Genomic DNA, 16,673 nt, shown 5'->3' on the forward strand with positions numbered 1-16,673 from the left:
GGTGCTCCTTCTCTGTCGCTGCTGTGACATACGACCACGCACTTCATGGCTTCAAACCATACAAATTTATTGTCGTAGGGTTCTGGAGATCAGAATCAATAACAGGTCGGCAGGGCTGTGTTTCTTCTGAAGGCTCGAGGGGACAGTCCGTTCCTTGCCTTTTCTGGCTTTCTGGTGGCCACGCCCACTGGTCATGCCAGTCTCTGCCTCCATGCTCATATATCCTCTGGCCCTGACCCGCCTGACCTCTCTGCTACAAAGACCCCTGTGATTACATTGGCCCACAGGATAATTCCACCCTCTGAATCCTTAGTCACATTCTGCAAAGTCCCTTTTGCTGAGTAAGTTACCATACTCTCTCAAGGGTCCGGGGATTAGGATGGAAACATCTCTGGGGGCCATGATTCTGTCAGCCATCCCCAGAGTGAGCAGAGAAGCCAGAACTGCGGCCCAGGCATTTAGACCCCAGAGCCCTTCCCCACCACATTCTGGGGCTCCTGTCCTGGGTCCCCTTCTTCCACCCTACCACCCCTCCGTCCTATTCCAGATCTCAGACGGCTGTTGCAGGAGCAGGGGAGTTTTGAAACAACTAGAGTGTTAACTGCAGAAGGAAAGGAGGAGGGTGCAGTTTGAGGTAGTTCCTCAAACACTCACGCATGGTGGGGAGGCGGGGGCGGTGCCTGGGTGGCTCAGTCGGTTGAGGATCTGACTCTTGATTTCAGCTCAGGTCACGATCTCACGGTTCTTGAGTTCGAGCCCCGCATCAGGCTCTGTGCTGACGGCGTGGGGCCTCCTTGGGATTTTCTGTCTCCCTCTCTCTCTGCCCCTCCCCCTATTGTGAGTTTGCTCTCTCTCTGTCTCTCTAAAAACTAAATAAATATTAAAAAAAAAAAGTTAAGGGGCATTAAGGAATCTACTCTCGAAATCTTTGTTGCACTATATGCTAACTAGCTTGGATGTAAGTTAAAAAAGTAAAATTAAAAAAATTTTTTTTTAATTTTTTTTAACATTTATTTATTATTGAGAGACAGGCAGAGCATGAGCATGGGAGGGGCAGAGAGAGGGGGAGACACAGAATCCGAAGCAGGCTCCAGGCTCTGAGCTGTCAGCACAGAGCCGGACACGGGGCTCAAACTCACCAACTGTGAGATCATGACCTGAGCTGAAGTCGGTCACCCAACCAACTGAGCCACCCAGGCACCCCAAAATTTAAAAAAAATAAAATAAATAAATAAATAAATAAGTAAATAAAAATAAAAAAATAAAAAGTTACACATGGTGATTGCATATGGCCTAGCAATTCAGCTCCTAGGTATAGATAGACCCATGAAAATTGAAAACAAGTTCTCAAAGACTTGTACACAAGTGTTCACAGCAGCACCGATCACAAGAGCCAAAAGGTGGAAACCGCCCCAGCGCCTGTCAACCGATGAATGGATGACCGCCACCAGGTGATTTGTCCATACAGTGGGATGTCATCCAGCCGTACAAAAGGAAGCAGTGACACCCGCTACAACACGGATGAACCTCCAAAACGTGACGCTCAATGAAGGAGACCACACACAAAAGACCACATGGTGTGTAGGTCTGTTTCTGTGAAATGTCCAGAACAGGCAAATCCATAGAGACAGGAAGTAGTTAGTGGTGGCCAGGGGCTGGGAGAGGGGGGAAGAAGGGGAGTGACTGCTTAGTAGTGATGGGATTTCCTTTGGGGTGATGAACATGTCTTGGAACAGGATGAGGTGGTGGTTTAGCCACATTGTAGGTGTACTAAATAGTGATCTGCCACTTACCTGTTCTCTGTAGAGTGGATAATATAATGGTTAATTTTATGCAAATTAATTGTATGCAAATTTTGCCTAAATTATGTATCTATACACACACACACACACACATATATATATATATATTTTTTTTTTTTTAAATAGGCTCTATGATCAATGTGGGGCTTGACTCACAACCCCAAGACCAAGAGTCACATGCTCTACTGACTGAGCCAGCCAAGGGCCCCTTTACCGCAATTTTATTACTTTGTTAAGAATTTTTTTAAGTTTATTTATTTACTTTGAGAGACAGAACGCAAGAAGGGGTGGGGAAGAGAGAGAGAGAGAGAGAATTCCAATCAAGCTCTGCAGTCAGCAAGGAGCCCAACATGGGGCTCAAACTGACAAAACTGTGAGGTCATGACATGAACTGAAATCAAGAGTTGGACGCTTAACTAACTGAGCCACCCAGGAGCTCCTTTCTACCTCATTTAAAAAAAAAAAAAGAGGATGGGGGTCCACAACTGTGGCTCCTGTCCCCCCACCACTTGGCCTGGCTGGGTGGGCAAGAGGCCCTCTGTCGCCTCTGCTCCCCACTGACCCTCAGCCTTCCTGTCCAGACCCCTGGGTGCCTTGTTACTTGTTTTTCATTATGAACGTAAGACCTTCTAGGGGTGCCTGGGTGGCTCAATCAGCTAAGCATCCAACTCTTGGTTTCAGTTCAGATCATGATCTCACAGTTTATGAGTTTGAGCCCTGCATCAGGCTCCGCACTGACAGTGCAGAGCCTTCTTGAGATTCTGTCTCTCTCCCTCTCTGTCTCTACCCCTCTCCTGCTCATGCTCTCTAAATAAATAAGTAAACTATAATAATAATAATAATAATAATAATAATAATAATAAAGTAAGACTTTCTGATGGGGGGGGTGGTTGCTCTATTAGGGAAAATCTGGGAAATTCCAACTTGTTAAAAGACAAAACCCAGAGCACCTGGGTGGCTCAGTTGGTTAAGCATCCAACACTTATTAAAATCTGAGAAATTACCACGTTACTAAAAGACAGAAACCACCTGTAGAGTTCTAAGACGGGAGCAGAGCAGTGATGGGGAGGCCATGTCAAGGCATATTTCAGGTGGGTCAGACCCCCCTCAGACTCAGATCCTGCTCCCAGCCCTTAACACCTACCCGTGTGTGGCCTTGGGGCACAATCCTTGACCTTCTCTGCCTCAGTTTCTTCTTCTGTAAAATGGATGTATAAATATCATTCCCCTTATTCTTGGGTTAGATTGAATGGAATGATCCATAAAACACTTCCTTAGCGCAATGAGGTCTTCTAGAAACATGCACTGAATGGCTATATATTACTCACCCAACTTATGGGTGTGATTCCCTTCAGTCTTCTGTTCTTTGTATACATTTGGACTCATCTGCTGTCCTCACACTGCTCAGATCACTTCACCCTGGGCTTTTCCCAATCAACACAGCCAAGAGCGCCATGCAAGTGACCACTGCTTTCTGCAAGCACGGTCATGACGCTTGCGATCCTAGTGGCTACCCACTGAGGCTCGCTTTTCTTTTTTTTTTTTTTTTTTCCTCTCCCAGTTGCTCAGAATCCTACTGTCACTCACATGGGATGGTTTTCCTAGGAAGCAGAATCTCCCGCTCAAGTTCAGTCCACAGGCCACCAGTACTGTTTGGTCATCCATGTACAACATGCCCATTCGCTTTGATGAGGAGGCCAGCCTCCCATCAGCCTTGAGAGCTGTGGACTTGTAGCTTGAGAGATTTCTCTATTGGGAAAGGAACCATGTTCCAGGGCAGGCTTTGCCCAGCCCCACCCAAAGCCTCAAGCCTCAAAGATGAAGTTTAAGCTCTGTCATGAGATAGGTAGAAGGTAGGGAAGCACAAGGGCACGGGCAGAGAGGGACAGAAGGCTAGTTGGGGCTCAGGACAGTTGAGGTGAATGGACTGGGGCAGACTTGGTGAGTTTCAGCAAGCAAAGCAGGGTTGGCAAACCACTTCCTGCTTTTGTAAGGAGTTTTACCTACACACAGCCACCCCCTTCACCTGTGTGTGGCTGCTCTCACACTACAACAGCAGGCCTGAAGAGTAGGTGTAATAGAGATATTATGACCCACAAAGCTCAAAATAACTCTTTATCTGGCTTTCAGAGAAAATGCTCAGCATCATGAGACAGAGGACTCCTCATGTGCCAGGAAACAGGTGAGAAAGTAGTGAGTGAGATGGATTTGTATAAGAAACGTCGTGTCAGGGACACATCGGGGAGGGGTGAGGACTGTGGCACACTGGAGAACTCATGGCCCAGCCAAAGAGGGCAGCTCATCAGCCATCAGAATTGCCAGGGCTTACAATCTCTAAGACACACTGGAGATCTAGATGTTCCCGTGAACAAGAAAAGCATTAGAGGGTAAGCACGTGGACTCAGATCCCAACCCGCCACTTCCTTACCAGGTGACTTTGCACAACTGGTTCAGACTCTCTGTAACCTGGAGGGAGTAACAGCACTAGCTTGATAGCACTGGGTTGATTGTGAAACAAGCTGCCATCCTACAGCCCCAGAACAATGTTATGCACGGACTAAGTGTGGGGTAAATATTTCCTAAATCAATCTGGCCATTGAAAACACTGTGGCCCCAGCGGTGGGCAGAACAAAGAAAACATGGACGTTCTGCTTTCTGGCTGCGGGTCATGGGTTTGCTTTTGCTAGCAGAGTCATGAATTTGGAAGTCAGAAGGACTGATTGAAGCCCACTTAGCCCAGACCTTGGGCAAGGGAGCTGCCCAGAGGCCCTGGGTTCCTGTCTATAGCACTAGGCCAGGGTCATTGTAAGGATTTAGGGTAAGTGTTCCAAAAGGACCCTGGAAGAGCTTACCTGCCCCTTCCCTCAGCTCCCCACTGTAGAGGAGGCCCACCCCTTGCCCCTCCCCCTGAAGTCATGGGGAAGGGGATGGAGTTCAGATTCTTCAGTTAACTGTCACCTTGTCTCCTCCCCCCTCACCACACACACCAGCTAGGACAGGGAAGCTCCTTGAAGCTCCGTCAGAGACCCAAGGCCATCAGGTGCTACACAAAGCTGCTTCTCTCTGTCGCCATGGGTCCAGACCCTAGGCTTCGCCAGTCTGGCCTCATTCTTCTGGGGGGAGTGTCTGAGCAAGGATACTGCCTGGGCCAGGGGTGGGGGTAGGGAGGAAACCGGGGTGGGGGAGGAATAGATTACTGGGCTGGTGTATCTCTGGGAAGGGATTCAGCCTCCTCTGAGAGGCAGCTCCTCCCTGTACTTCTCTCCAAAGCCCTTAGGCCCCGGGGCCTTGGGGGATGGATAGATCAAGGGGTATAATGTGTGGGAGTGCCTGGTGGCAGAGCTCAGGAACCAGGGTCCAGAAATGAGAACTCAAGAGGGTCCCCCTCCAGAGCCCCAGTAACGCCCTTCTCCCCACCCACCCAGATGACAGAACTTACTGTGCCCTTGACCCCATGGACCCGCTGAGGCAGTCCCCCTCCCCCTGCTCATCAAGACCCTCCAGCCCCAAGACCCCACCCTGCGAGATGCATGGTTATGTGGGTATTGAGGACGTGCTGGACCAACTGAAGATCAAGGCCATGAAGATGGGGTTTGAGTTCAACATCATGGTGGTGGGTGAGTGAGGGGCAGGGGCTCACGGGAGGACAGACCAAAGGATGCAGACTTGTGGGTGTGGGCGCATTACTTCACCTCTCTGAGCCTCAGTCTCAACAGTGGGTCTGTTAATAGTCCCTCACCAGGTGTCATAGTTTAAAATCTGGAAATACTGAGGCGTTAAAAGACAAAAATCATCCATGAAGCCCCAGCCAAACCCAAAAAGAGCAATAAAAGGGGAGGCCATGGTAGAAAGTGGTGAACACCCAGACCCAGATCCTGATCCGGGCCCTTAACACCGGGCAACGTGTGACCTTGAGCACAGTCCCTGACCCCTCTCTGCCTCAGTTTCCTCACTGGGTTTAGCACTGTCCTGGCGTTCAGGAGGTTCTCTGGAATTGCATTTATATGGGTGCAAAATTGATTCTGTAGGTCAAAACTACACCTTTAACAAAATAAACTAGATAATAGCAGACTATAAAATGTCAGAGTGGGCAACACCAATTAAGGGCATTGTTCCAAGGCAGTGCTGTCCAATAGAAGTATAATGTGAGCCACATGATGTCATTTTAAAAATTCCCAGTAGCCACCTTTAAAAAAGGGAAGAGAAACTGGAGAAATTAATTTTAACCATTTATGTTACTTAACTCAGTATATACTATCTTGAATGACATGTAATCCACACCCAAAAAAAATTGTCCATGAGAACTTTTACATTCCTGGGGCATCTGGGTGGCACAGTCAGTTAAGTGTCTGACTCTTGATCTTGGCTCAGGTCACCGTCTTACAGTTTGCAAGTTCGAGTCCCAAATCGGGTTCTGCGCTGAGGGCGCAGAGCCTGCTTAGGATTCTGTCTCTCCTTCTCTCTGCCCCTCCCCCACTTGTGTGTGCTCTCTTTCTCTCTCAAGGTAAATAAACTTTTTTTGAAAGTTTAAAAAAAAGAACTTTTGCGTTCTTTTTGTCACACACCAAGTCTGGAAAATCTGGGTTGTATTTTCCATTGATGGCATACCTCAATTCAGATTTTCCATATCAACCATGCAGGAGCCAAGTGGGACTCCCATATTGGACAGCACAACACTTCGGACAATTTTTGTTAAATACAAAAATATGTGTGCACCCTGCATTGTGATGTAGGGTGTTCCCTTCTGCAGATGTGGTCCACCAAGTTTGAGAAGCTCCCACGGCAGGGAAAATGGACCATCTACAACCACAGATGGTTTGGGTCAATCTCACCAAGTAGTGTCAAGCCAAAGAAGCCAGACACGAGAGACCACATGCTGTGTACTTCCCTAAATCAAGGGTGGGCAGAGCTGCTCCCTGCTGATAGAAGCCCGGAGAGTGGCTCTCCCTGGAGTGTTGGGTTAATAGTTACTGAGATGGGCATGATTGGGCGTGTGGGGAACTATATGCTCCATCTCTGGATCTGGTTCTGTATACATGGGCCATTTAATTTGTAAGATGCATTGAACTGCCCATCAGGATGAATGGATAAACACAATGTGATCTCTCCATGCAATGGCACATTATTCAGCCATGAAAAAGAATGAAGTATTGACACCTGGTAGGACTTGGATGAACCTTGAAAACATTACGCTTAGTGGAAGCAGCCAGACATGAAAGGACAAATATTGCGTGATTCCATTTCTTAAAAAAAATTTTTAATGCATATTCATTTTTGAGAGAAAGAGAGAGAGAGAGAGAGAGACAGAGCATGAGCTGGGGAAGGGCAGAGAGAGAAAGAGACACAGAATCTGGAGCAGGCTCCAGGCTCTGTGCTGTCAGCACAGAACCCAACAAGGGGCTCGAACTCACACACCGCAAGATCATGACCTGAACCAAAGTCGGACACTTAACCAACTGAGCCACCCAGGTGCCCCATGCATGATTCCATTTCTTTGAAATGTCCAGAGTAGGCAAATCCACAGAGACACAAAAAATGGATTAGCAGTTGCCAGAGGTGATGATGGAGGGAGAATGGGGAGGGGTTGCTAATGAGTGTGAAGTTTCTTTTGGGGCAATGAGCATGTTTCTTGACGGTTAAAAAAACAACGTTCAGCCAAGTACATTTGAAGATCTAATTGTGACATGATTCATGAATCGGGCAGCACCTGGTCAGCAGGTAAGAAGTGAGCTCCAAGGAGTTGTGCAGAATGCAAGGTTTCTAGATAGAAAGGAGGATGTGAGCAAGGAAGTTATTAGCAAAAGGAAAGGATTATTCCAGGCAGGGTTGCTTTCCCTTAGAGGACAGGCAGAGGGTCTTAGGTGGATGACTTCATCTTCCTTTGGGGGACAGTGAGGGCCCATGTGACATGACTCACTGGTGATGACCAGAAAATCCCTGACGGACCAGTTTAGGCTACGTTTCCGGGGGAGGTTGGAACTGCAGTTAAGTTAGATATTAGGCACCCATTTGGAGACTTGGCCTAAGTTCCGCCATTTGCGGCCTTTGGATTTCTTTCTAATAGGAGCTACACAGAATTGGTGGGTGCACAACACTGTGAATGTACTAAATGCCACTGAATTGTTCACTTTAAATGGCTAATGGTTAATTTTTTTATTGTATGAATTTTGCCTCAATAAAAATGGGTGGGATAAAGATTGAGGGGGACACTGACGATAGCACCCGCTTTTCAGTATTTATGTTATGCTTAGAAAACAGTTCACTTTCTAAAACTGTTTAACAGCCTGAGAAGCACTGCCTAAAATGTCCACCTCTGTTGCTGTCTTCTGGTTACCCCCAGGGCAGAGCGGGCTGGGCAAGTCCACAATGGTGAGCACCCTTTTCAAGTCCAAGGTGTGGAAGTGCACCCTGCCGGGCCTGGGGATGCCCATACCCCAGACGCTGCAGCTGAAGTCAGTGACCCATGGTGAGTGGTCCCCCACCCCCACCCCACCCACCCCACCCCACCCAGGCCAATCTCTCCCTACTCCACTCTCCACGCACAGTCATCGAGGAGAAAGGTGTGAAGCTCAAGCTGACAGTGACTGACACGCCTGGCTTTGGAGACCAGATCAACAATGACAAATGGTGGGTCCTTGACAGTGGGGGCCGAACCCTGGTTGCCCCCCTGCCCCTGCCCCTCCAGCCCCTGGGAAACATCCCAGCCCTGAAACACCTGACTGTGGCATCTTGGAGCCTCAGTTTATTCATCTGTATAATGGGTGCATGCAACCACCCCTCCCAAGATTGAAGGGAGTCAAGTACATAAAGGTCAGGGCTTCCTGCCTGGCACACAGTAGGTGTTCAGTCAAGGTTATGATATAGCAGAAGTTAGAAGCCCACACTACAGAGTCAGGACCACAGAGTTAGACCACTTTCCAGTTATGTAACCTGGGACTGGTCATGGAAGTTCTCTGAGCCTCAGTTTCCTTCTTTGTGACTTGAGGGTGATGACACCCACCTTGCAGAGTTGTTCTAGGCTCTCAGTGACAAAACCCACGACAGTAGTTGGTCACACACACACACACACACACGCACACACACACAATCAGGACTGGATACATAATTTGTGGGACCCAGTGACATGAAAATGTGGGATCCATTGTTCAAAAAGTATTACGAATTGTAAAACCTTGACCACAGGACATTGAATGAACTGCAAGCCCTTCAAAGCACGGAGCTCTGTGGAAATGGTCTGTTTGTGCTTGTATGAAGCCAGCCCTGCATACAATGCTTCATTGAGCACTTGCTTTGTGCCAGCCCTGTTCTAGACATGGGGATACAGCAATGAACAAAACAGATGAACATCTCTGGCTACGTGAAATTTACATTGTCGTGGGAAGGGGGGCTGAGCAATGAACACAACAAATCAGTTATGCATAAGGTGGGCCTAAACGCTATCATTCAAGGAGGACATTTCTGAGAAGGGAAAGCATAGGGAGCTGTAGAGGGATTGCAACTTTAAGCAGAGTGATCATGAAAGACCTCCTGGATAAGGTGACACTTGGGCGGATTTCCAGGATATAAGAAAATGAGCATTGTGGACATGCAGGGGAAGAGTGTTCAAAGTGGATAGTGGCATGTGCCAAGGCCCTGCGGTGGGCAGAATGGTATGTTCATGGAAAGCTGGTGTGGCTGGAGGTGTGTGCCTGGTAGGGAGAAATGAGGAGGGGAGGGCAGGCAGAAGCAACAGTGATATGCTGTAGGGCCTGGTAGGGCAGTGTAAGGACTTAGGCTTTTCTGTGGCCACTGTGGGCAGGCTGGGCAGAAAAGGGATGTACTCTGACTCCTGTTTTTAAAAGGATCTTTAAAAAAAAAAAAAAAGGGTGGAGGAGTCCTTTTGGCTGCTTGGTTGACAATAGCCTGGCAGGGGAAGGGACCCAGGGAGAGGACTCAGGAGATCCTTGCAGCAATGGGGTGAGTGCCCATGGTGGTTGGAACCCGGCTGTGGCGATTCATCTCTTTTAAGACCACACCCCAGCAAAGTTGGTGCTCTTATTCTCTCCATTTTATGAACAAGGAAGCCAAGGCCTCAGCTTGAGAACGGCAGGGGTCTCTCCGATAATTCAGGGGAGCGGGGGGAGGGTGATCAGGTAACCACAGGTCTCAGCTCGTACGGGAACGGAGGTCCTGTGTCCTGGGCCAACTGGGGCAATTGGTCTTCCGAAGGGGAGACCACGCAGAGGACCTGGGGAGACGGGGTGGGGCTCCCAGGGGGGCTCCCAGGGGCGGCTCTGAGGTCAGGTCCGTCTGCCACCCCAGCTGGGACCCCATCCTAGGCTACATCAATGAACAGTACGAGCGGTACCTGCAGGAGGAGATCCTCATCACCCGCCAGCGCCACATCCCCGACACGCGGGTGCACTGCTGTGTGTACTTCGTGCCGCCCACTGGGCACTGGTAAACGGCTGAGCCAGCTGGGGGAGGGACCCTGGCCTGGGGCAGAGAGGAGGAGGAGGAGTCCCTGGCCTGGGCTGCAGGCCGGCACCCCCTCACTCATCCACTGCCACTGCCTCCACTGTTGCTGCCCTGCCTGAGCAGCCTGCGGCCTCTGGACATTGAGTTACTACAGCGGTTGTGCCGGACCGTGAACGTGGTGCCTGTGATTGCCCGGGCCGACAGCCTGACCCTTGAGGAGCGAGAGGCCTTCAGGCGCAGGGTGATCTGGGCACCCGTGGTGATGGGGCTGGTGGGGGCAAGGAGGAGGCCAAGTGCACAGGATGAGATGAGGTCACCTGCGTCCCCAGATCCAGCACAACCTGAGGACTCACTGCATCGAGGTGTACCCACAGAAATGCTTTGACGAGGATATCAATGACAGGATCCTCAACAGCAAGATTCGGGTAGGAGGCCACGGGGTGGGGGTGGGGGGCAGGCTGGTGTGACCACGGCTGGGCGATTTGCTTTCCACCTGCTCTTTCTGTCTAAAGATTCATCTCCCTCTACAGCTTGGGGAAAGTTCACATACTTCTGGCAGGTATGAATCTCCATACATACATAAACTCAAACATCAACAACCTACAGAAATGGGAGGGAAAAAAGGCTCGCAAATGGTTTATCTGATATGGGACTTGTATCCTGAACATAATAAAGAACGCTTACAAATTTAGAAATGGGCAAAGGTTTTGAATGACATTCCCTGAAAGAAATTGGACAAGAGGCCGATGAGCCCATGAAAAGATGTTGGTTTGACATCACCAGTCATCAGGGAAACGCAAAGCAAAACCGCGAGGTACTGCTTCATACCCACTAGGGTGGCTGTTTGCAAAATGACAGACAATCCCAAGTGTTGGTGAGGATGTGGAGAAGTTGAACTTGTAGGCGGACGCTGCTGACGGGAATGTCAAATGGTGCTCCCACTTTGGAAAATAGTCTAGCAGTTCCTCAAAAGGTTAAACGCTGAGTTACCATGGTACCCAGCAGCAAGCCCACTCCCAAGAGAAATGAAAACCTATGTTCACATAAAAACGTGTACACAGATGTTCATGGCAGAAATACGTGTAATAGCCAAGGAGTGGAAATAAGCCAAATGTCTATTCACTTATGAATGAGTAAATAAATACACGTGGTCTGTCTACACAATGGAGTGTCCTCCAGGTATAAAAACGGTTGGATGTAGCACTGACACCTGCTGCAACACGGATGAACCTTGAAAACATGAAGCGCCTGGGTGGCTCAGTCGGTTGAGCATCCGACTTTGGCTCAGGTCATGATCTTATGGTTTGTGAGTTCGAGCCTTGCATTGGGCTCTGTGCTGACGGCTCGGAGCCTGGAGCCTGCTCTGAATTCTGTGTCTTCCCCTGTCTCTGTTCCTCCCTACTCACGCTCTGTCTCTCTCTCTCCCTCCCTCTCTCTCTCTCTCTCCTTCCCCCTCCCTCTCTCTCAAAAATAAACAAAAAAAAAAAAGAGAGAGAGAAAAGAAAGGAAAACATGAAGCTCAGTGAGAAGCCAAACACAAGAGGACAAACATTACATGATTCCATTATATGAAACGTCGGAATAGGTAAATCGTATAGAGACAGAAAGTAGATTAGTTGTTGCCAGGAGCTGGGGGTCAGGAGCAGTGGAGAGTGACTGCTGATGGGTGTGGGGTGTCATTCTGGGGCAGCGAAAATGCCCTGGAGTTAGACTGTGGTGATGGCTGCACAGTCTTGTGAGCTGCACCTTTCAAAGGGTGAATTTTATGGTACGTGAATTACATCTCAGTAAAGCTGTTTCAAAAGAGAAGGAAAGAGGGAAATAGCTAGCCTCTTCTTTTTCTCCTAATCAACTGAATTCCACCTCCAAGCCTCTATCTTGTCGTCCTGGTGGTTTGTCCAATGTCAGTCTGTCTGGATCCTGCAAAGGACTCAGGTGAGGGCTGAGATTCATCATGCATTGACCCCAGGCCTTGAATCACTCCCTCAGGGACCGTGTTAACCTGCACAGCGGTGCTGTTGCCTGGATTAGAAGCAAACAACTCTGCCTTCACAGACATGGCATGTGATTTCAGCCCCACACAGATTCATGGCCAGTTCCCTTTGTGCAGTAAACAAACCACATCCGGACATGGCCCTGTTTCCCATCTCAGACCCAATGTCTCCACCATTCCCTCTTTCCCCTCCCCACTGGCACAATAAACAGGATCTCCTGTGAAACGTTCAAAGAGCCTTGACCTTGACCAGTTTCTTTCTGTCCTGAGGCCTGAGAAGGCAGCAGCGTGGCCCCAACTGAAACAGACCTGAACATACTGACTCAACATCTCAGTAAATCGTCCAGACATCTATCATTTATTGAGGGTTTGCTCCAGGCTGGCGCAGGATAAGCGCAGAACAGATAATTATGATTGCCACCATCGGTTACTATTCCTCATCACAAATTAACTCCTGGAAATAAAAGCAAACCGCTAAATAGCAGTTTAGAGTTCAGGAATTTGAGTCTCCACTTCCGGCCATGAGCAAGTGAACCACCAGAATTTTCAGCAGGGCTCAGCAAACTTTTTAGTGAAGGGCCACATGATGGTAAGTATGTTAGGCCTTGTGGGCCAACTGGTCTCAGTGCAATTACTCAACTCTGCTGTTGCAGCACGAAAGCAACCTAGACGTGAGTAAATGAATGCATGGGGCTGTATGCCAACGGACTTTATATGGGAAAACAGGCAGGAGCCTCATCTGGCCCATGTACCATAGGTTGCCAACCCCTGGGTTGCAAAGTCATGTCATTTAACCCTGTTGATAACCGATGAAGGTGATTGCAGGTCATCTCTTACCCAGGTAAGAGATGGGAACATCCCCAAGATTATATCATTAATGTGGCTCTGAGTAACCTTCCCAAACATTCACAAAGCCCTGTGTATGTACTCTACTGACTCCCATTTTACAGATGAGAAAACTGAGGCATTGATCAGACTTTTTTTTTGAAAGATTTTATTTTTAAGTAATCTCTACACCCAACGTGGGGCTCGAACCCACAACCCTGAGATCAAGAGTCGAAGGCTCCAGCAACTGAGCTGGCCAGGTGCCCTGTGTCTTTTGACTTCAGATCTCTATGCTCCTTCTACCACTGTCTCCCACAAAGGACATTGTGCCTCCCCCACCCCACCTCCATGATTTCTCTACCCACCTCCTAGGCAGGGCCAACCCTTTGTCTCCTCTCCTCCCGCAGGACCGGATCCCCTTTGCTGTGGTCGGGTCCGACCAAGAGTACCTGGTGAACGGGAGGTGTGTCCTGGGCCGGAAGACCAAGTGGGGCATCATTGAAGGTCAGTGCAGGGACTCTGCAGAGAACGCAGGTGAGGGTGGGCTGAAAATCCAGGCGCATCCTGCTGCCTCCGGCACCCTCAACACTCATCACAGGGCCCAGAGTGGGCAAGCCCACAACCAGGAAGCAGACAGGCCTGGAGATCAAGTCCCTCCTTGCAGCGGGGAGGACTCACGCAAGTTCCCTGACTCTCTGGGCCTCAGTTTCCTCACAGTAAAATGGGCATCAACCTCATGCATGGCCATTTGCGTCTGTGCAACCAACAAACTGCGCATCTGTACATGGAAGGCGGTTGGACAGGGCAGGCCACTGCTTTGCATGATGCCCACCACCCAGAGGACACCCTATGCATTTGCCAGAATTTGTTGTGGGCCTTCTATGTGCCAGGCATACTCTATGCGCTTCCTCAGGGGATACACTGAAAGCAGGACAGACGAGGCTCCTGTCCCCAGAGAGCTGATGAGACAATGACAGGTGGGAGAAGGCAGGGCAGGAGGAGAGGCTACCTGAGGGGGTGGAGGGAGGCCTCTCGCTGAGGGGGGGTGGTGGTGGTGGGGGATGGGAAGTGAAGGAGGAGCAGCCAGGGCCTGCGCCCCCCATTTATCAACATAATCACTAAAATAATATAATATATATGGTATCATACACATAATGTACTGTAGTAATTATTAAGTGGACAATAATTGATTAGTGGATTCATTGGCTCAAGTATTGGTAGCAGCCTTCTGTACCAGGTGCGGGGGGCACAGCAATGAATAAATGGGACGTGAGAAAAGACAGTGAGAAATGTGGGCGGAAAGGTTGCGGTGGATATCAGGGGTACACAGCATACAGTGGGCGCTTACTCGGTGCTCATCGAGGGAAGGCAGGTGGACAGGGCCAGCGGTCCGTGTCGTGTCTTGCAGTGGAGAACATGGCGCACTGTGAGTTTCTTCTGCTGAGAGACCTGCTCATCCGGTGAGGGTGCAGGGACCCCGGGGGGCGGGGGACGCTGTGGCCAGCCTGGGCTCAACTGCCTCCCATCTCCCAGCTCCCACCTCCAAGACCTGAAGGACATCACCCACAACGTCCACTACGAGAACTACCGAGTTTGCAGACTCAACGAGAGCCACGTGCTGCCTCGTGGGCCCTGCTGGGTGAACCTGGCCCCGACCCCACCAGGGCCCCCTGTCGCCCCCGGGCCCTCCAAGGTGTGCAGGCAGGCACGGGAGGACTCTGACAACGACGAAGATGACTACTGAGCACGGGGCGGGGGCGGGGGCAGGGCACCCGGCAGCCCCCAACTCGGAACTGTGTACGAGAGGGTGTATTAAAGGCAGACGTTGCTTTTAATGAAAAGCTGTGCTTTGAAAACAAAAGGCGTTTTGTAAATGAGTTCTTTGAGCTATCCTCAAAATAAAAGCACGGTTCTTTTAAAAATAACCGTGTGAGGGGCGCCTGGGTGACTCAGTCAGTTAAGTGGCCAACTTCGGCCCGGGTCATGATCTCGCGGTCCGTGAGTTCGAGCCCCGCGTCAGGCTCTGTGCTGACAGCTCGGAGCCTGAAGCCTGTTTCGGATTCTGTCTCCCTCTCTCTGCCCCTCACCTGCTCATGCTCTGTCTCTCCCTGTCTCAAAAATAAACAAAACGTTAAAAAAAATAAAAAATAAAATAAAATAACCATGTGAGACCCAAGGCCCTCGGGGATCCTGAGGACCCGGGATCTCGTGCCTTGGACAACTGGCCCTTCCTGCCCCATTCCAAATGAGGCTCTGCTGTCACTGCCGACCCTCCTTCCTGGCACAGGGTCAGACTCTGTGTCGTAAACACTTACCAATTCCCCGTCTTCAGCTCTCGTCCCCAAGCTCTGTGCTCCCCGCTCCTGTCTGCCTCTCCGTCCCGCCCTGCCCGACCAGCGGAGGGGAGAAGATTGTCCTCTCAGCTCACGCAGGGAGAGGAAATCCATTCTTCCTCTGCCCTTTAGCTCTTTTAGAGTCCTCAGCAGATTGGGTGATGCCCACCCAGTACTGGGGAGGGAGATCCTCTTTACTCAGTCTACTGAATCAATGCTAATCTCTTCCGGAGACATTCTCACATGCACCCAGAAATTATGTTTTGCCAGCAATCTGGCCATCCCTCGGCCCAGTCAGGTCTACACTTAAAAACATTTTTTTAATGTTTGTTTTCATTTTTGAGAGAGACAGAACATGAGCAGGGGAGGGCCAGAGAGAGAGGGAGACACAGAATCTGAAGCAGGCCCCAGGGTCTGAGCTGTCGGCACAGAGCCCAACGTGGGGCTCAAACTCACCAACTGTGAGATCATGACCTGAGCCGAACCTGGACGCTTGACCGACTGAGCCACCCAGGCGCCCCTCAGTCAAGTTGACACTTTAACCATCACATGAGCTAAAAGTTGCCTCCTGCATGATGCCCTCCTTGACTTCCCAAGTCTGACGTATTCACTGCCCGACGTACTCTGTAGGTATCTCATGGTTTCTTTTCAGGTTAGTGTCCCTATCGGGCTGGGACCTCCGTGAGGATGGAGATCTATCAGACAAGTGCTCAGGACCCAGCTGTTAAATGAATGACCCTTGGAGCCCCTGCCTCAGCTATTAACCCCTCAAATTCACAAACCTACCTACCAGGCTTGAGGATCTCCCAGGGCCTGTGGGGACCCACACCTAGCACGCCAACATCTCAGAGGCAGTGTGCTGCTACATAGGGGCCGAGCACATTCCTAGGGTTAATATTAGCCCTGGGCAATAGGGCAATGTCTACAGCACACACCCTTTGGCTCAGCAGTTGTATTTAGACATTGTAATTAGAAATTCTATCTCTAGGAACAGATCTTAGGGATAGACCAGAGTTTCTCAACCTTAGCACTGCGGACGTTTGAGGCTGGGTCATTCTTTGTTGTGGGGCTGTCCCATGCATTATAGGATGTTTAGCCCTGGGCTTCCACCACTGGATGCCAGTAGCACCATCCCTCCTGCCGTGACATCAAAAATGTCTCCTGGGGCACCTGGGTGGCTCATTCAGTGGAGTGGAGTGTCTGACTGTTGATTTTGGCTCAGATCATGATCCCAGGGTCATGAGATCAAGTCCTGTATCAGGC

The 16,673-nt window shown here is 49.9% G+C and overlaps 1 protein-coding gene across 3 annotated transcripts; it reads left to right on the plus strand.

The window, feature by feature from the left end:
* Positions 1 to 4,722: 4,722 nt before the first annotated feature.
* Positions 4,723 to 15,002, plus strand: SEPTIN12 (septin 12). Of its 3 annotated transcripts, XM_058710721.1 has the most exons (10): positions 4,728 to 4,842; positions 5,228 to 5,419; positions 8,143 to 8,268; positions 8,348 to 8,429; positions 10,104 to 10,241; positions 10,383 to 10,500; positions 10,589 to 10,684; positions 13,485 to 13,581; positions 14,486 to 14,537; positions 14,611 to 15,002. In XM_058710721.1, exons 2-10 carry the CDS (start codon positions 5,257 to 5,259, stop codon positions 14,819 to 14,821), a joined length of 1,083 nt encoding a protein of 360 aa, XP_058566704.1. In that variant the 5' UTR covers positions 4,728 to 4,842; positions 5,228 to 5,256; the 3' UTR covers positions 14,822 to 15,002. The 3 variants fall into 3 exon arrangements, with proteins under 3 accessions (XP_058566706.1, XP_058566704.1, XP_058566705.1); XM_058710722.1 differs by lacking the exons at positions 14,486 to 14,537; positions 14,611 to 15,002 and adding an exon at positions 13,676 to 14,071; XM_058710723.1 differs by lacking the exons at positions 13,485 to 13,581; positions 14,486 to 14,537; positions 14,611 to 15,002 and adding an exon at positions 10,790 to 11,428 and having other exon boundaries at positions 4,723 to 4,842.
* The last annotated feature ends 1,671 nt before the right edge of the window (positions 15,003 to 16,673 follow it).

Source organism: Neofelis nebulosa, chromosome 18 (assembly GCF_028018385.1).
Source record: "Neofelis nebulosa isolate mNeoNeb1 chromosome 18, mNeoNeb1.pri, whole genome shotgun sequence".
NCBI classification, from domain to species: Eukaryota; Metazoa; Chordata; class Mammalia; order Carnivora; family Felidae; genus Neofelis; species Neofelis nebulosa.